Source organism: Crassostrea angulata, chromosome 2 (genome assembly GCF_025612915.1).
Source record: "Crassostrea angulata isolate pt1a10 chromosome 2, ASM2561291v2, whole genome shotgun sequence".
Classification (NCBI taxonomy): Eukaryota; Metazoa; Mollusca; class Bivalvia; order Ostreida; family Ostreidae; genus Magallana; species Magallana angulata.
The window spans coordinates 13953323-13974373 of NC_069112.1; the positions used below are offsets into that span (position 1 = coordinate 13953323).

General features: G+C 36.7%; 2 protein-coding genes and 1 non-coding gene across 3 annotated transcripts in view; 2 read left to right on the forward strand and 1 right to left on the reverse strand.

The window, feature by feature from the left end:
• The window catches only part of LOC128173378 (N-acetyllactosaminide beta-1,3-N-acetylglucosaminyltransferase 2-like), a 177012-nt gene that overhangs the window by 38439 nt on the left and 117522 nt on the right, over positions 1-21051 (forward strand). The gene's annotated exons all lie outside the window — the stretch shown is intronic.
• On the reverse strand, positions 2621-2693 carry Trnat-ggu (transfer RNA threonine (anticodon GGU)). Its single transcript has one exon. It is a non-coding gene; the product is annotated as a tRNA-Thr (tRNA).
• On the forward strand, positions 11301-19114 carry LOC128173921 (collagen alpha-1(I) chain-like). The gene is made up of 21 exons (XM_052839587.1): positions 11301-11551; positions 12663-12884; positions 13336-13367; positions 13456-13572; positions 13987-14040; positions 14242-14349; positions 14465-14518; positions 14730-14783; positions 14881-14934; positions 15058-15156; positions 15415-15513; positions 15900-16043; positions 16362-16460; positions 16901-17008; positions 17202-17255; positions 17383-17490; positions 17747-17791; positions 17984-18037; positions 18160-18258; positions 18766-18873; positions 19004-19114. The coding sequence occupies exons 1-21, from the start codon at positions 11464-11466 to the stop codon at positions 19112-19114; spliced, it is 1911 nt and encodes a 636-aa protein (XP_052695547.1). The 5' UTR covers positions 11301-11463.

The window sequence follows — 21051 nt, forward strand, 5'->3', positions numbered from 1 at the left end:
TGTAAATTAAACTCACTGGCGAAAGAATGGTACAAAATTAATTTACAGACATTTTTACTGCATAAATATACCTTGTGGTGAATAACTTGCGACTATCTTACCTTCAGGGGTTATAAATACGGGTGATGCAACAACATACTGTATATTGGAAATTACAAAAACAGTGTTTATTACTTTAAATCCTGATATTACAGTTAGTCAATAACCTGTTATTTTTTTTCATTGCAATATTTGTAAGTTTTACCTTGAAGAAGGGCTGATAAGAATTCTTGTATTTTGAGTTGTGATGTTATTGACATGATTTTTCACAACAACAAATGAAGCACCGATCAAGAGTAGTCTTACTAAGTTTTTTTTAGTTCCAATAATTGGTTGTGGCTAGCCTTTGGAATCCATTCTTATATGTCGTTAAATGTCGAGACCATTTTGGCTGAAAAAAGTTAGGTATTACACACACTTTTTAGACTTTACAGATTACAGTGATTACGATTGGTGCACCAATCGTAATCACTGTAATCTGTAAAGTCTAAAAAGTGTGTGTAATACCTAACTTTTTTCAGCCAAAATTTAATTAAAATTGGGAAGTGCGGGACGAACAACAGTTTTCAGAGCGAGTAACAAAATGTCTTGAATGCTGCAGGACATGACTGCCGAAAATGTGTGTTATGCGAGTTTTATGAGTGTACAATGTACACTCAACATAAAAAATACAGACCCTGAAACGTACTACTACACCACACGCTCGCTGCACGCTCGCTACCCGCTCGCTAAACGGTTCACACGAAACGCTGAACGGTTTACACGAAACGCTGCACGCTTTGCCCGAAACGCTAAACGATTTACACGAAACGCTGAACGGTTTACACGAAACGATTCTCGCAGGAAACGATTTGCTCGCTTTCCACACGCTTTGGACACGCTTTTATCCTGATCGATTCGGGTCCTTTCGGATTTTTACCCTGACTCTGTTAGTAAGAATTCATTTTAAGAAAACACGAAATAATAGAAATACTGATATTAGAAACATATATGTACAGAAGTATTGAATTTATTAATTAAATTAATTTGGTACTTATATTTAAAGCAAAAAATTTTTTATTCACAGAATTCGCCAAAAATATTTCTTCTATAAATATATTTATCGCTCAAAAGAAATATCCATGATTCTTATTAGTGTCGTAAATAATAAAAATTCCAGAGAAAAAAGTTACCGTAACACAATATGCAATACCAAAAATAAAATCCGTATGATTACAAACTGAAATCGGTTTTTTCGTATTCGGCGGGATTTCTTTTTTCTTCTCACGTTAATATTTTTATTGGTTTCAGAGAATACGATGTAAAAATACTAACTGTAAATAAACCTGTAATTATTTACATTGATAATTTTGAAAGTTATGTAAAATGAAATTAGTCACATAAGTTAGAAAATGCTATAAAACAACCGATTTTTTTTATGTCGAATCATTCGCGTAAATAAATGTTCCGTACATAATATCACAGAAAAAAAAATCAATGGATTAAACAATAAAGAAAGTTGTCATTACTATTTCGCATTTCGGAAAGAACAAAAAATAAAAAATGATTTAGATTTTTGTCTCAATATTCGTATACATAACCGGTGCCCCGCATAACGGCGTACAATATACAGATGTATCTATCATAATTTATTTGAATTAAGTACAATGCATATAGATTCCCATTATAATTAATTGCATGTGTACATTTTAGGAAAATTTCAGTGAGTTAATTACTTGTAGTTTTCCGTTATCAGTGTTTAAATAATTAGAGTAATAACTTGTAGAACTATTTTTAATCGGGATTCAGAAGAATTTACTTCCCGCATTTCATAGAAATGAACCGTATATTTCCTTTCTATGTTTACATTTAATTTTGTTCAAATTAATGTTAAATAATCTATCATTGAAATTGTGTGCATCATCAAATACTGATTCCGACTACCTTGAAGTCATTAAATTTCTATTGGCTATTGACAAAAAAAGAGACGCGTGACCATCCAATGAAAACGAATACACAGAGTTTGATTGACAGGTTCAGCCAGGTGCAGGTCTACCCGATGTCCGAGATTATGTGTACTGGTTGTATACAGCCGAATAGTCTCAGTCTTCTTTTAATACGCGTACTTTTCTTTTGTTTGTTAAAAATTAATTCAATTTTGTAAAAAGATAAGTATATCATTTCTTATACATGTAGATTTTTTTCACGAGAATATCTTAAAGGAGTTTTGCCAATCACAAACAGTTTAAAGTAATGTTTAACGCGAGCGCTTATTTGAAACAATTAAATTGTCAGAGAGTTCCGAATGAAATCTGATGAACGTTTCACACGGTTCTCGCACGCTTTGCCCGAAACGATTTACACGCTTTGCCCGAAACGCTGCACGCTTTGCCCGAAACGCTAAACGGTTTACACGAAACGCTTCACGATTCACACGAAACGCTAAACGGTTTACACGAAACGCTAAACGGTTTACACGAAACGTTTCTCGCACGAAAGTCGCACGCTTTTTTGGTGTAGTAGTACGTTTCAGGGTCTGTACCTTATTGTTAATGTAATTTCCATGTTTTGGAATATATATGAAACAGGTCCTGAAAAGTAAAGTCTCAACCGGGACTCGAACCCAGGGCCTCTGGTGTACCATGCCAGCGCTCTAACCACTGAACTATTGAGACCCTAGCCAATATATTGACTGACAGTTACACACCTATTAACCTGGTGACATACTCCCCGTGTTGGTAGAAATTCGTCCTTGAATTTATGAATAGAATTCTACGAGTTAAGGAAATGTTTTAGGGAGTGACCGTGGGATTTGTATGTTGGGCGCCAAATGTAACAGGTGGTGAAAAGTCAGGTCTCAACCGGAACTCGAACCCAGGGCCTCTGGCGTACTGTACCAGCCCTCTAACCACTGAGCTATTGAGACCCAATTTATTGACTGACAGAGTGACAGTCACACACCTGTTAACCTGCATGGTGACATATAATAATTTTTTTTAGACCACTATTTCTTGCATCAAACAAGTCCTTGACAGTGAATTTGCCATTGCGTAACCAGGTGCTTTCGACTCCTTGCGTGATCAATGTTTATCTAATAATATTTAGTGTTGGATTTATCAAATTCACAAAACCACAATTACTTAAGGACATTGGGTTCTGCATTCAAAAGTCTTTGAAATTTTTTCTAAAGTACCCGTTATTTTTAGCTCACCTGAGCTGAAAGCTCAAGTGAGCTATTCTGATCACATTTTGTCTGTCGTCCGTCTGTCCGTCCGTCCGTCCGTCTGTCCGTAAACTTTTCAGATTTTCAACATCTTCTCAAGAACTACTAGGCCAATTTCAACCAAACTTGGCACAAATCATCCTTAGGCAAGGGGGATTCAAAGTTGTGAAAATTAAGGGTCACACCCGTTTTCAAGGGGAGATAATTAGAAATTAATGAAAAATTTAGAGAAATTTTCAAAAATCTTCTTCTCAAGAACCAGAAAGCCAGGAAAGCTGAAACTTGTGTGGAAGCATCCTCAGGTAGTGTAGATTCAAAGTTGTGAAATTCATGACCCCCGGGGGTAGGGTGGGGCCACAATGGGGGGTCGAAGTTTTACATGGAATATATAGAGTAAATCTTTAAAAATCTTCTTCTCAGAAACTAAACAGCCAGGAAAGCTGAAACTTGTGTGGAAGCATCCTCAGGTAGTGTAGATTCAAAGTTGTGAAATTCATGACCCCCGGGGGTAGGGTGGGGCCACACTGGGGGGTTGAAGTTTTACATAGGAATATATAGAGTAAATCTTTAAAAATCTTCTTCTCAGAAACTAAACAGCCAGGAAAGCTGAAACTTGTGTGGAAGCATCCTCAGGTAGTGTAGATTTAAAGTTGTGAAAATCATGACCCCCGGGGGTAGGGTGGGGCCACAATGGGGGGTCGAAGTTTACGATAGGAATATATAGAGTAAATCTTTAAAAATCTTCTTCTCAGAAACTAATCAGCTAGCAAAGCTGAAATTTGTGTGGAAGCATCCTCAGGTAGTGTAGATTCAAAGTTGTGAAAATCATGACCCCTGGGGGTAGGGTGGGGCCACAATGGGGGTTCGAAGTTTTACATAGGAATATATAGAGTAAATTTTCAAAAATCTTCTTCTCAAGAACCAGAAAGCCAGGAAAGCTGAAACTTGTGTGGAAGCATCCTCAGGTAGTGTAGATTCATAGTTGTGAAAATCATGATCCCTGGGGGTAGGGTGAGGCCACATTGGGGGGGGGGGGTGTTAAAATTTTACATAGGAATATATAGAGTAAATCTTTAAAAATCTTCTTCTCAGAAATTAATCAGCCAGGAAAGCTGAAACTTGTGTGGAAGCATCAGGTAGTGTAGATTCAAAGTTGTGAAAATCATGATCCCTGGGGGTAGGGTTGGGCACAATGGGGGGGGGGGGGGTCGAAGTTTTACATAGGAATATATAGAGTAAATATTTAAAAATCTTCTCAGAAACTAATCAGCCAGGAAAGCTGAAACTTGTGGGAAGTATCCTCAGGTAGTGTAGATTCAAAGTTGTGAAAATCATGACCTTTGGGGGTAGGGTGAGGCCACAATGGGGGGGGGGGTGTGTTAAAGTTTTACATAGGAATATATAGAGAGTAAATCTTTAAAAATCTTCTTCTCAGAAACTAATCAGCAAGATGATTCTTTATAATTGTTAAGACTTTGGCTCCAGGACAATTCTTCGGCCTCACAAGAAGGTTCAGAGTTTGATGTAGCTAAATATCCCATATATAAACAATTGTAAAGGATCTTTTTGAGAACTGCAATACTCAACATGTGATATGACTATAAAATTGAAGCAGGCAGCTATTTTTTCATTAGAATCTTTTTGTATTACTGTTTTGAGTTATTGCCCTTGATTTATTGATTCTTGATTATTTTAATTAATGCATCCACTGTTAACCAATTATTGTGATGATTATTTTTATACAATAATAAATATTCAATGTATATAAGTTGTTCTGCATAAGTAGTTTTGGGTTAGGCCGGATTAGTTTGTTTATTTTTGATTTCCAATTTTTAGATACTATGAATTATTTTAGGCCGGCACATATATAGGGACAGTGTATATTGCATTGCGCCGAGCGACTGTTTGGGGTTAAACTTGAACAGGTACGGAGAGATTGAGGGTGTGGACATCCCTGCTCTATTTAATCTTCGTGTTTTTCTAACCTATGATACAGAGTGTGCGGTCCTTCCTGCCCTGTATCGCATTAATACAAGTGTGCGGTCATACCTGCTTGTCTTGGTGGTGGTTGCGGCGGAGCACTAGTGTATGGTCATCCCTTCTGGTGTTCTGGCCTTTCTAGCGCAAGTGTGCGGTCATCCCTGCTTGCGTTATCTCTGCTTGCGATAACGTTGGTACCTGTGAGTTGCGTAGGTGTGCGGTCATCCCTGCCTGCGTAACTTTGAGTCCCTATATATGTGCTGGAGCGGTGATTAAAGTCTGCTCTTGTAAATATTGGCAGCAATCAGGGCTATCCGAGTTCCAAGGGGGAAAATTGGATTTTATTTATACAGGATCTACATGTATTATTGTACATTGTCCAGATTGTTTGTATTATGACTCCATTAAGCTGACTTTATCATACCTATTGTTCCTCAGGTGAGCGATGTGGCCCATGGGCCTCTTGTTTAAAAATGTACATGCATAGATTAACGGATATCAAAGTAAAATTTTGGGGTCTATAAACTTTATCCAAGTCGACACGTTAAATTCAAAGTCCGATAACTCAAATTTGTTTACCAACAAAAATTACACATCATCGCCAATAAATGAAGTTTTCATATCTATCTACTGACGATTTACACAAAAGTAAGTGTATTGTTCTCAAAGACAGTTTACCTTGCATGCGAGATAGAAATTAAAGTTGTTGTGTTCACGTGCTTGAGTGAACACAGAACTAAATTTTGGGCGTGATCGTTTATCAAACTACAACATTTTTTGTATTCTTTTTTAAAGAAAAGATGCATGCGCTAAAATATGATTGCCCTATTGTACTGGCACTTGCGTTTGCGCTAAAATACGTATGCGCCAAATTTTCTCGTTTTACAGTATATATATCATTGAAATGGCGTAGCTTAATTTTATCAGCGACAGTGTGTTTAAAACACAATAACATTGTTACCGCGCAGACGAATTTCAAATAAATTTTAGAAATAAAACTCTAAAACCTATAGATCACGTGGACAAATTTTCAGGATATGTTTTCTCACAAGCAGTAAACCCACGAGCTACCTTAAGTTTTTCATGATGCATGATCTTGACCTCCCGACATGACTTCACAGCAAAAACTGTGTCGGACTTTGCTTCAACTATGACACCTGGGCCTATCCACATTGACTCTACCTTCTTTCCTGCGTTCTGGTGCCAGTACACAGCTTCACCTAATTTAAATTGGTGTTCTCTGGCTCTTATATCAAAATCCTGCTTCATTTTTTTGTGTGGCTTTTAACTTATCCCTGGCAGTCTCATGTGACTTTTGCAAATATTCTTGCAAATCACACACATATTTATCTACTTCTCCTTCCTTCCCATTTTGAAAATCATTGGTCGATACAGGATAGTTGCGGGCACTTTGACTTCTCTCCCTAACATCAATTTGTTTTCTGTGTACCCGGTGTGCCTATTGATAGCAGACCTCAAAGCACCTGCTGATTGGCCCAAGTACTGATACCAGCTCTTAGGACAGCCATCAATGTAACACCATAAGGGTGCGGTTGTAACGCTCAACTTGGCCATTCCCTGATTGTCTGTACGGTGTAGTCCGCGTTTTATGGATCCACAAGATCTCGCACATTTTTCGGAATAGCTCGCTCTCAAAGTTCCTTCCCTGATCTGTAAACACTTCATACGGGTACCCAAACCTTGATAAAAATTCATTGATGGCAGCTCCTGCAGTCACTTCCGCTGTCTGTAATGGTAGTGGGACACACTCCACCCACTTTGTAAAGCTTTCCACCATCATGAGTATGTATTCATTTCCGTTCTCTGTGTGAGGTAATGGTCGTAGGAAATCAAGATGAATTTTTCCATTGGACTACCTGCTTGATAACTCTTCAAAGCAGAACAATTTGGTAATGGACCCCACTTTTTAGCTCACCTGAGCCAAAGGCTCAAGTGAGCTTTTCTGATCACAATTTGTCCGTTGTCTGTCGTTGTCGTCGTCGTCGTCGTTGTCGTCGTCGTTGTTGTAAACTTTTCACATTTTCATCTTCTTCTCAAAAACCACTGGGCAGATTTCAACCAAATTTGGCACAACGCACCACTAGGTGAAGGGGATTCAAGTTTGTTCAAATGAAGGGCCACGCCCTCTTTAAAAGGGAGATAATTGAGAATTATTGAAAATTTGTTGGTATTTTTCAAAAATCTTCTTCTCAAAAACTATTCGGCCTAAAAAGCATAAACTTGTGTGGAGGCATCCTCAAGTATTGTAGATTCAAGTTTGTTCAAATCATGGCCCCCGGGGGTAGGGAGGGGCCACAAGAGTGGGATCAAGTTTTACATAGGACTATATAGGGAAAATCTTTAAAAATCTTCTTCCCAAAAACTATCAGGCCAGAAAAGCTCAAATTAAAATGGGAGCATCCTCAGGTAGTGGTGATTCAAGTTTGTTCAAATCATGGTCCCTGGGGGTAGGGTGGGGTCACAATTGGGGGATCAAGTTTTACATAGGAATATATAGAGAAAATCTTTAAAAATCTTCTTTTCAAAAACGATTAGGCCAGGAAAGCTCAAATTGGCGTGTAACCATCCTCAGATAGTGTAGATTCAAGTTTTTTCAAATCATGGTTCCCGGGGTTAGAGTGGGGCCACAATGGGGGATTGGATTTTTACATAGGAATATAAAGAGTAAATCTTTAAAAATCTTCTTCTCAAAAACTGTTAGGCCAGGAAAGCTCAAATTAAATGGAAGCATCCTCAGGTAGTGTAGATTCAAGTTTGTCCAAATCATGCTCCCCGGGAGTAGGGTGGGGCCACAATGGGGCAATGGATTTTTACATAAGAATATATAGAGAAAATCTTTAAAAATCTTCTTCTCAAAAACTATTAGGCCAGGAAAGCTCAAATCAAAATGGAAGCATTCTCAGGTAGTGTAGATTCAAGTTTGTTCAAATCATGGTCCCTGTGGGTAGAGTGGGGCCACAATAGGGGGATCAAGTTTTACATAGGAATATATAGAGAAAATCTTTAATAATCTTCTTCTCAAAAACTATTAAGCCAGAAAAAGCTCAAATTAAAACAAAAGCATCCTCAGGTAGTGTAGATTCAAGTTTGTCCAAATCATGCTCCCCGGGAGTAGGGTGGGGCCACAATAGGGGGATCAAGTTTTACATAGGAATATAAAGAGAAAATCTTTAAAAATCTTCTTCTAAAAAACTATCAGGCCAGAAAAGCTCAAATTAAAATGGAAGCATTCTCAGGTAGTGTAGATTCAAGTTTGTTCAAATCATGGTCCCTGGGGGTAGGGTGGGGCCACAATTGGGGGATAAATTTTTATACAGGAATATATAGAGAAAATCTTTAAAAAAAAATTCTTTTAAAAACTATTTTGCCAAGAAAGCTCAAATTGGCGTGAAACCATCCTCAGATAATTTAGATTCAAGTTTGTTCAAATCATGGTCCCTGGGGGTAGGGCGGGGCCACAATGGAGGATAAATTTTTATATATGGAGAAAATCTTTAAAAATCCTTCTTCTCAAAACTATTAGGCCAGGAAAGCCCAAATTTTAGTTTAAACATCCCCAGATCGTATAGATTCAAGTTTGTTTAAATAAAAGTCCAGGGGTAGGGTGAGGCCACAAGGGGGGATGAATTTTTACATAGGAATATATAGAGAAAATCTTTAAAAATCTTCTTTTTAAAGACTATTTGGCCAGAACAGCTTAAACTTGTGTAGAGGCATCCTCGGGTAGTGTAAATTCAAGTTTGATAAATCACAGTCGCTAGTGGTAGGGCGGGACCGTGATGGCGGTTTGAATTTTTACATAGGAATATATAGAGAAAATCTTCTTGGAAAGTTTTTCGTTCAAAACTCAGTACTTAGTGTGAAAGCATAGGTTATGCAGATTTAAGTTTGATGAAACCATGATACCCTAGAGAAAAGTGGGGCCACGAAGTGGGGGGGGGGTATATAGGAATAGAGAAAAATCTTCTTACAGGTACAACAGCAAAAGGGGCTTGGTATTTACCAAAAAAAAAGAGGTGGATAAAAATTGGCAGATTTTCAATTATTTTTAGCAAGATCTACTGTACTTAGTTGTCAAGACATATTTTGATACTGTAATGCTAATTTGATCAGAATCAATTTAAGGCAATTGTTGCTCAGGTGAGCGATGTGGCCCCTGGGCCTCTTGTGTTACCATTATATCAATAATGCCTGTTTGGGAGGGTAACAGTTGAAATTGACACCCCACTGTCAACCGACGCGACGCGGAGGTTGACAATGGTTTTCTCGGGATGTCAATTTCAACTGATACCCTCCCAGGCATGCACTATTTATTTTATTAAACTGAATGTCTTAATTTTAGGGAAAATTTTACTGCTTATATAGAAATGCTGTGAGTTTTACGGCGAACCATACGCGCATAATTTTCGCGCATGTAACAATTCGTTGTGTTACCCGTTGAGGTAACGCTGAGGGTAATTATCAACTGCGTCTAAACCAATCAGATTTCAGTATTTAACATTTAAATATAATAATAGATATATTTCTACCGATGAAACCTAGCTTAGTTTCAGGTCACATGGAAATATGATAAAACCCGACACATAGTCATCTAATTTTACGCAGAACATAGGAACGTATCATTCATATAAAAGACAAAATTTTAGACAAACCTCTAAATATTTACTTGAATCTAACTTACCTTTACAGACAATCATTACTGTATAAAAAAATCCGCAATGCATAATATTTGTACTTATGTTAAAATTGCATTTGCAGTGATATATAGGTCCAATGGGCCGGATGTTTCTTTATTTATTTTGTATTACATATTTGTAATTTGGTATAAAACATATCACTATAATGAATTACTTACTTACATGTACTTACTTACTTACTATATAAAATTTCAGGTCAGCTGAAATTTTTGGTTCAATTTAAATTTTCAAGTCTTTCATGTTTTTGCGTATATAATTCACATGGATGTTATTTCATGATATTTTTCTTCCACATTTTATATGGAAATATAATAATAACACACACAAAGTTATTTTATTTGACGCAAAACATAAAAGTATATCATGTATATAAAGTATCAGGTCATTCAGGTCTTTAATATTTCTTGTCCTGGTCCAAACACTGTTTCACTTCCGGTTTGTCAGAGTAACTGCATAGGAGAGTTGATTAAAATCAACCCCCCAAAACTGAAATATTTCGTCAAAATAAATTTATTCCCTGTAGAGCATTACTTAGTATATGGAGGAGATAAAACGAATATTTAATTACAAAGTCAAATTGTTTAATAGCGTCACCATCAACAAAATATCAGAAACATGGGTTTTCATTTACGCAGAAAAGTTTTAAGTGTTTCCAGAGCATGGATCTTGGATACGATGATGTTAGTCCAATGATACACATGACGGCAAGTCAGATTTTATACTCTGCCAAAGCAAAACCAGTCAGCGAAATTTCCAACAACAGCTAAAAAAGTGGCACTTATTGATGCAAAGACTGTCAGTCTATGAAAACGTACGTGGATTTACTGCAAAATTGATGCACACATTGCATCTAATGCTCACACTGTTTGTTTACATGTACTCATGAAATCAGTCTTTCGATGTTGTAGAAACCAAAGTACTCGATATTTTACATCTTTTAAATCAAGGCCTGATTTACGAAATGCAACATTAAGGTGTTTTTTTAATTTATTAAATAACTTATAAAACGTCTTAATTTATTTCAAAGCTATTTAATCTTTACTTGAAATGAATTTTGTAGCTTAATATAAAAAAGTTTTAAATTTGATTTTCACTTGCAAACGTTGCTAAGCTATTTTGACATTACCCCTCAATTTTAAAGTTTTATATTCGTTTAGTTCATTAGGGGTCACCGCACGTTACAGTTTCCCAGTCTTTTCTATGGCAAGTCGAGATCACCGAGAGATAAGCTAGCCGAAGGTTTCTATCAAGACAAAGTTTACATCACATAAACGTTGCAGTTTTGGAGAAAAAAAACCGGTTTTGTAAAAAAGACAGCGATTGGCTAACTTGCGCAACTTTGCTGACTTAGTAAATTTGCAAAAACTTCTTGCAATCGACAAGTGATAATTCCTAAGAATTTTACTTCTGCTTGTTTTAAAGCAGAGGTTTCCATAAGCCTGGGAAACAGGCATGACCATTTTCCTTTAATTTCTATATATAATGTATATTACATTTTGACGAACAAAATCAAAATTTTGCAAAATGAAATCGTACACTTGTGTGCGATGGGGATCCTTATTATTGTTTTCTTGGATAATCAGTGCAGCAGAGATTGACTATGCCAGGAACGGTGAGTATTTCTTCTCACTACTGAAAACAAAACGAGCAGAGATCATTCAAATTTAATAGACTGTTCGTGGCATGTGTAGCTGAAATTGCTCCAAGTTCAGTGTTTGCAATGGAAAGCCGTGCACTGAGATGCATTTACATAAAAAGCGATAACAAAAAAAAAAAAAAAAATAAAAATCAATGCATCATTAATCCTCGAATCAAATTAATTAAAAATCGCATTGGTAAGATTAGGTTATTGAAAACCTCGTTCTTTTGCCTGGTATTATTTTCTAAAAGGGAAATCATAATTTTAGAAAATCATTGTTTATGCTAAATAAGAGGTAACCTAGAGGTAATTGGTTTATGTTTTATCAGTTGTTTCAATTGTTAAATGATTGTTTTCAATTTCTGTAATTGTGAATTTTAATAGGACGTATAATTGACATGTCGATCTTTCTCACGATCAATTATGATTACACGTGTGTGTATGTGTTGTGCGTGTATATTTATACACACACACATACACACACGTTCATACTCGAACATAGATAAACGTTTGAGTATTGGGTTCGTTTAATTTTTATTTATATACACATACACACATATGTGATATATAAACACACACACAACACATACATACACATACAACATATGTATGTAACCATGTTGTTGTACATTTATGTATAACTTTTTAATGATATCATCTAATACTTGTATATTTAAGTCATATGCCACGTAAACAAAATTTGAAATTAAAGTTGATCGTGGGATCGACATGTGTACCGCTATGTTATATGTACATTAAAAGTTTAAAATTCATCAATTTAAACTTAACTTTAACAGTTTATAAACTGTTACAGTTTAATTTTAATTGATAAATTTAACACACACGTGTATAATAACTAGGCATCCAAAAAAATTCAGATCTAATGTATAGATATTTTGTATATAAGCTAGTAAAATATATAACATGAAAATAATTGTTGCATTTGGTATTTCTTGTCTATTTTTGTACAAGAATTCCAGCCTATTTTTAATATTTTGTGTATCTTTTGAGGTATCTTAATGTTTGCCCGCATATTTTTTAACACAAGATTATCTAAAACTTTATCATTACGTTTAACTTGCAGGTTTTCCCGAGGGATGCGTTGTCAACGGACAGTTTTATGCAGTGGGCGACACCTTTATTCCGGACCCGGCCAATTATCCGTGTGCAGAGCACATTTGCGTTAAAGGAGATGATGGACCAATCGACAGGCTGAACCGTAATATAGAGTGCCCGGATCTTGGCTGTCCATCGGGACAACAACCGATCTTTGAATATGGGAAATGTTGTCCCGAACGATGCGAAGGTAATACATGTACTAGCAACTTATGGCCACTTAAACTGTCCATCCCGAACTGTACAAAAGGACCATCAGTAAAGATCTACATTCTGTAAAAGTGGCTATTTACGCTGGTGCTAAAGTATGCTTTTTCTGCAGTCAATGCGCTTGGGTAATAAATTCGCAGATGCATGATTTACCACACTAAAATATAGATTCATTTAACCATACGCGCGGGGGTATTTTACGCGGTGTAAGTAAGCTTTCCGCGCAACTAGTGTAAACCCCCCCCCCCCCCCCACACGCTTAAAAAAACTTTTTCAGTTTATTTCTTTATATGGTTTCGAAACCAGGGTATCTCTTCATTTTAGATACATGTTTATGCACTGGTCAATGGAAATCTATTTACTAGTTTTGAAAATTATAGAAACTTATTTTTATATTGAAATGTATTTATGTACTTTCATTGTATTTTTAGCGGCAACATTTGTACAAAAAGAAGCTGCAAAGGTAAACATCATAAAGTTTGAATCAAATTTGAATTTAAACTCTTTATAGAAAAATAAAAAAAGATTAAAAAAATTTTTTTTGAACACAGGAGATGTTTGTTCCTGCGGATGCAGGTAAACTTGGGGCAGTGATTGGCAAAGAGGCATTCGTTGTAGCAGACGAGAAGGCGGGAGGTGCTGCCGTCGCCCCGTACCCTTACCCAGGGGTAAGACATGCCACTAAAACATGGCGGACATACGGAGTGAGACAGTTGTGCTGCCATGTGTACATAATTAATGGTTTAGTTTAGGGTTATTGGATGAATAAGCGCTTCAAAGACTTGCAGATACATATATGTAGAAATTATAAGTGATTTTAAAGCGAATTGTACAATCCGGATGTATAAGTACATGTACCAAGTGAATATAGACAAGTGTGTACACATGTGTTAAATTGAACAATATTAAATATTTTAGATGACTTAAGTTCGAAGCATCTCAAATTTGTTATCAATGTTTATCTATAAATCATTTTAAACTTATCATTTAACTGAGATATGTTTAAAAGTCCTTTCTTTTTAGAATGCATAAACACATATGAAAATGTAACGTGACTATGAGTGTGATTCTGATGTTTTCAGGTTGGTGTTGGCATGCCCGGACCCAGAGGCCCACAAGGACCCCCCGGACAACCGGTAAGCCGGCTCCCTCGTATGGCGTTACCAACATTAATGTAGATAAAACAACTACCGGAAATATCACTAGGCTTCTTAAAGTGGCGGATCTAGAGAACATATATATATGTACAAAGCAAACAAAATAAAAATATTAAAAGCACTAGAAATGGCACGATAATGAATATGGAAATAATTTTATTTTTTCTTTGTTTATCATAGGGATCCCCTGGATTTCCTGGTCCTCGTGGCGAGAATGGAGAACCGGGACCTAGCGGACCCCCAGGTCCAAGGGGGTTTCCCGGACCAACCGGTCAAAATGGAAACGACGTAATTGTTTGACTTAAACAATAAATGCATGATTTTATTTCAATCTCTTTAATCATTTTTGTGGGTTTTTGTTTGCAATCTACGATACTCAGTGCCAATGGTTGTTTGTTGTAAGGGAGATGAGGGTTTGCCAGGAGAACAGGGACCCCCGGGACAAACAGGAGAACCCGTGAGTTTAGCTTACTAGTACTGATATAGGAGTTATACATAGAGCAGATTTACAGGTTTACATAATTTGTAACCAGAGGTACAGCATGGATTATAGAAAATATTAAAGAAAAATAAATGTTAATACGATTTTCTGATTTTCGCAGTTTCATACATCAATAATGTGAATATAAGATATTTCAAATGTAAATGGCTGCTTCTATTTTTTAAAGGGTAATCCAGGAAGTCCAGGAATGCCTGGGATGCCTGGAATGAAAGGACACAGGGTAGGTGGAGAGAGAGAGAGAGAGAGAGAGAGAGAGAGAGAGAGAGAGAGAGAGAGAGAGAGAGAAATATTTCTGATTAATTATTTATTTATCGTAGGGTATGCCTGGAGGGCCTGGAATGACTGGGGAGGCAGGGAAACCTGGAGACAAGGTCAGTTTGAAAAAACCCCCAAAAAGACCATTTAAACATTCTTTTTATCAGATTTTCCGCAATTATTTTTATGACTAGCATGCTAATGCATTATCTAATATTATCTAATGCTGCATGATTTAGGGCCCAGTTGGACCAGTAGGCCCCCCTGGAAGCCCCGGACTAATGGGGCCGGCCGGAGCCCCCGGAGAGAGGGGTCGTGACGGACCAGATGGGACACCGGTAGGTCATAGTTGTGATTGGTCAACTGATCAATCGATTATTGGCTTAAATATATAATGACGTTTTGTGCCATTGTCGATTTTTTTTTATAAAAACCCGAGCGCCACGAATCTCAAATTTTTATTAAATAAACTAAGTTATGTATTTGAGATGACTTTGAAAATTATTTTTTATTACTAATTGCTTTTAGCCATTCGATATAGGTATAACTACTCTGAATTAATTAAAAGTAATAATAGCACGCTATTTTTTATTTAGGGACTTCGAGGTTTGGACGGAAGTCCTGGAGAACAGGGACCCATGGGTCCAATAGGACCCCCCGGATCCCCGGGATTTCCTGGGAGCATAGGAGCAAAGGTCGGTGATTCAAAACCAAGCAATGGGTACATGTACAAAAAAATATTAAAAACTTAAACAAATATAATTAATGTTGATATATTTCAATCCTTAAAAAAATTCTGCACTGTTGGAAGAAGTCTTTAGCATTCATTTTAAGATTTAGATTATGTGTTCATTTAACTCTGTTATAGCTATCAGGTTTGTTATCTGGTACCTTTATTAATTAACTCATGTCATGCATGAAAGTAACCGATTTTACGCTGAAGAAGTTGTGATTCTATTCTCGAGCTTCGATGGGGGGGGGGGGGGGATAGAAAACACACGACTGGATCGTTGGAAAAATAAACATATAAATTCACAGACTACTATAAATGTTAGTATTCTATATAACCTGAATTTTACAGGGCGATGCCGGTGTGAGGGGAGCTAATGGTGAGATGGGAATGACCGGACCACCAGGCGCTAATGGACTACCAGGGCCCGTAGGTGAGCCTGGGCGGCCCGGGGCACCGGGCACCGATGGCGCAACTGGACCAAAGGGAGAAATGGTAATTAAACAGAGTGTTAGATCCATCGATACTATCATTAAACAGTATCAATCTTACAATTAAATTGGAATTTTTACGGGTTGCTATTATTTCCGAAATTTATTTTGATTTTTGATTTCATTTCAAACTTGACAGAAACAGTTTTACATTGTTTTTATTATTTTCAATTTAAAAAGCGCTAGAATTATATCATCAAAAAGGAAATGAATCTAATATTTTGGTATCAAAACGCAAAAATTTACACCAGCAGATCAAAATATGGCGACTCCTTAGATCGTGAATCAGACTAAATGCAGTAAACAAAACACTCTTTTTTAGGGTATGCAAGGTGCACCTGGAAGTCAAGGGTTCCCCGGACCCCAGGGGCCCTCGGGACAGGCCGGAGAGCCGGGAACACCCGGAGACAGGGGAGACACTGTGAGAACAACTTTATTTTTATAATGCAGTCAATTTGTTAATTTCTGATGCGTTTTGAGTTCTCTACACTTATTATGTGATTTGACTGGAGTTACGTAGACTTACATGTAGTATGTGATAGTGTTAGAACCAATAGACTTATTATGTGATAGTGTTAGAACCAATAGACCTATTATGTGATAGTGTTAGAACCAATAGACCTGTTATGTGATTGTATCAGGGCTACATTGACGTATTACGTGATAAGATCAGAGTTACATCTAGTCTTACTATGGTATAGGGCCAGCGTTACATAGACCAATTATGTGATAGGGTCAAAGTGACATATACTCATTATATGATAGGGTCACAATTAAATAGACCTATTGTGTGATTTGGTCAGATTTACTTATACTTATAATGTGACAGTGTCTCAGTTACTTAGCCTTATTATGTGATAGGGTCAAGATGGAACCCCTGGTCGTCAAGGTGACATCGGAGAGAAGGGAAACACCGGAGCACCTGGAGAACAAGGGTTACCTGGACTTGCCGGACAGGAAGGGAAGAGGGTATGTATAGTCTACATGTATGTCGACAATAGCTATATATTATTTATATGATAATTGATCTAAAATTTATTCTGCTTTGAAAAGAACACATTCCATAAAACGTTAAAGAATGTATGAAATTATAATAATAAACGTTCATTATGAAATTATGAAAATGACTGAGCAGTACTTGTTCTATTGATTTGATTGACAGGGACCTCCCGGGCCCCCAGGACAACAAGGGCCAGTCGGATTAACAGGAGAAAGGGTATGTATATTTCAAGGAAACAAAAATACAAATTAAAAGAAAACTCGGACATTTTGTGAGAATACACAGAGATAAAATGTAAATTTACGATTATATAGTCAAATTTTATAAACATGAATTCCTTCAGGGATCCCCTGGAGCAACTGGATTGCCAGGACCACAAGGCTCGCCTGGATCTTCTGGGAGACCCGGGGAGAGGGGACAAGCAGGGGAGCCAGGAATCTCCGGAGACCCGGTACAGTACCTAATCCTTTAAAACCTTGTATAAGTGTTACAATAAAGAAAGAAGAAGGAATATTAAGATAAAACATTAAACAAATTGAATTCAACAAAAGAGCCTGTTGTTTTTCTGTTATCTCTGTGATTTTTATATAGTTAGAGAGACTTTGTGCATATTTTTTCTTGCAGTTGTGTGTCATTTTTGAAACACAATTGGTTTAGAATCTATCGTTGGTTTATTTTAAAAAAAACTTTATTTGTTTGGTCTACAGGGGATACAAGGAACACCCGGATTTCAAGGCCCGCCTGGACCAAGGGTAGGTGCACGTCATAGGGAAGTTGCTATTTCAGTATTTTTTGACAGTCAAACATACTGGTATGGTAAATTTCATTAAAAATACCGTTTATAAACATATATTAATGTTCTCATCCTCCGAAATATCAAAAGAATAAATGACAAACAATCTAAGTTCATTGGTTATCCTTGATAATTTTTATTTCCGTTACAGGGTAGACCAGGAAAGAGTGGTAACCAAGGGCAACAGGGAGAACGCGGACAACCTGTAAATATTTATCCAATATATACTAGTACATGTATATTATTCAGCATTGAAATTTTGTGTAATCAATGTGACATCGCCTTAATAGAGTATAATACAACTGTTCCGCGCCTGTGATTCTATAGGGACTCGCAGGAAAAGACGGCAAAAACGGAGAAGCTGGCCCCCCCGGACCCCCAGGAAATCCAGGACTCCAGGGACCCAGTGGAATCGTCGGAGAGTCGGTAGGGCTAATTACCTGGTTGGACTTCTAGTTTTATTTTAATTTGGTGCATGCATATAAGGAATAAGGAATCATTTTTTGAGTATTATGAGGTGATAATTTCGGTCGGGGTGTGATCAAATCCAATAAAGCCCGAAGGGCTTTGTGATAGATTTGATCACACCCCGACCGAAATTATCATCTCATAATATTGAAAGAATGATTCCTTATTACTTATATTTATATGATTTTAAGCCATCATACGATTATATATTTAAATATAAATAAGCAATCCCCGTTGGCCCCTCGATTTGGCGTCATTTGTATTATGGGTTATATAGTACAAAATCGATACGTAGTGTTATCACAGGCAAAGACACTGGAAAATGTAAATATAAATAAATAATCAAATACCGAAAACTTAAATACGTGATTCAGGCGGTATAGCAAGCTTTGTATTTCATTTTTATAATGATTTATCTGTTTAGTATTGACCATAGTGAAACTGACAATCTTGTATTTGCTGTAGGGTCTCCCAGGAAGAGACGGTGACTCTGGACCCCCGGGTCGTCAAGGAGGGAGAGGTGTACGTGGACCGGCCGGTCCCCCGGGACCCGAAGGACCAATAGGCATTCAGGTTTGTGTATTATTACCGACAAATATCTCACTGAAACAGAATTTTAAGCCTTTTTAAACAATCGTAATCTGTCAAAATAATTGCAATTTTTAAAAAAAAAATATATTAATTCTGTGTTTTGTTTATTTAGGGGCCACAAGGAGAGAGAGGGGAAACCGGTGTCGCTGGAGATCCTGGATTCAATGTAAGTCACTTTTATAAATATTACTCTTTATATTCTGGATACTGCGGCTTATTCTAACACACTGCAGCATCTAAGGGAGTTAACTTGGTTGACAAGAATGTTCTGAAAGTCAAAATTTGATACCTTGCTCCCATATTTATCATCAGTAGTTGCAAAATAAAATTTTTTAAGAAATGTCTATGTAATCATTTTTTCATTTGTAGATTTCCAATATTGGTTTTCTAATTAGCTCACCTGAGCTGTCAAAATGTGTATGTTGTCTTTCATCTTGGCGTTGTCGTTGATGTAAACTTTTCCCATTCTCATCTTCTTCTCCAGAACCACTTGGCTAATTTCAACCAAACTTGGCACAAAGCATCACTGGGGTAAAGGGGATTCAAGTTTGTTCAAATGAAGGCCACACTCTCTTTAAAGGGGAGATAATTTAGAATTATTGAAAATTTGTTGGATTTTTCAAAAACCTTCTTCTCAAAAACTATTAGGTCAGAAAAGCTGTAACTTTTATGGAAGCATCTTCAGGTAGTAAAGATTCAAGTTTGGGGGAATGTATTTTTACATAAAAATGTATAGAGAAAATCTTATAAAATCCTCTTCTCAAAAACTATTAGGCCAGAAAAGCTTAAACTTGTGTTGAGGCATCCTCAGGTAGTGAAGATTCAAGTTTTGTTCAAATCATGGTCCCCGGGGGGTAGGGTGGGACCACAAAAGGGGGGGTCAAGTTTTACATAGGAATATATAGAGAAAATCTTTAAAACTCTTTTTCTCAAAAACTATTAGGCCAGGAAAGCCTAAATTTGAGTGGAAGCACCCTTAAATAGTATAGATTCATTTTTGTTTAAAACATAGTCCCCGGGGGGGGGGGGGGGGGGGGGTAGGGTGAGGCCATAGTGAGGGATGAATTTTTACATATGAATATATGGAAAAAGTCTTTAAAAACTATTAGGCCAGGAAAGCTTAAACTTGTGTGGAGGCATCCTCATGTAGTGTAAATTCAAGTTTGTTAAATCATAGTTCCGGGGGGGGGGGGGGGTGGGTGTAGGGCAGGGCCGCAGTGGGAAATGAATTTTTACATAGGAATATATAGAGAAAATCTTTAAAAATATTCTTGGAACTTTTTCAGTCCAAAAAGCAGTAACTGATGTGAAAGCACAGGCTGTGCAGATTTGAGTTTGATGAAACCATGATTCCCTAGAGCAAAATGGGGGGGGGGGGTGTATAGGAATTGAGAAAAATTTTCTTACAGGTACAACAACAAAAGGGGCTTGGTATTTACCCAAAAAATATGTGGATAAAAATTAGTAGATTTTAATTTTTTTTAGCAAGATCTACTGTACTTAGTTGTCAAGATATTTTGATTTTGATACTGTATTGCTAATTTTATCAGAGTTAAGGCTATTTTTGCTCAGGTGAGTTATGTGGCCCTTGGCCTCTTGTTTATAACAGACATCACATGTGAGAACATAGTTCTTCATGTCAGCGACCATCCGCCAACAATAAAAACTCGACTTAAAATTCACTTTAGAACGCTGAATACACAGGGAGTGAAATTGCCGTATAGATGTCAGCCTTAGCAAGATTATTAACACAACCGGGATCAGTCTTCCGTATAAACAATAGAGTTGATGATTGCCGATTACGTATTTTAATATTGATTTTGACCATAAAATATTTCTTATTTATACTTTCCTCTAACAACTCTTTACTAATAAAATAATAAAACTTTAAAACATTCCCCGGACCTACTGCAATATTTTTTTCCATCCAAGTTTGGTTTCAATTTCACTGTGCAATATTATCTTCCCACTATAGTGATATATGGAATCATGTGACATGTGTTTATAAAAACGGAACGGTAAAACTTTTAATTGATTAAAAAAATACACCATTGTTCAATAACTGTTATTAATATGTATTCTAGTGTTAACAGATGAGTGAAAATGATAATAATTAAAGATGAACATTGAATTCAACAACGTAATTTTCAATAACACAGC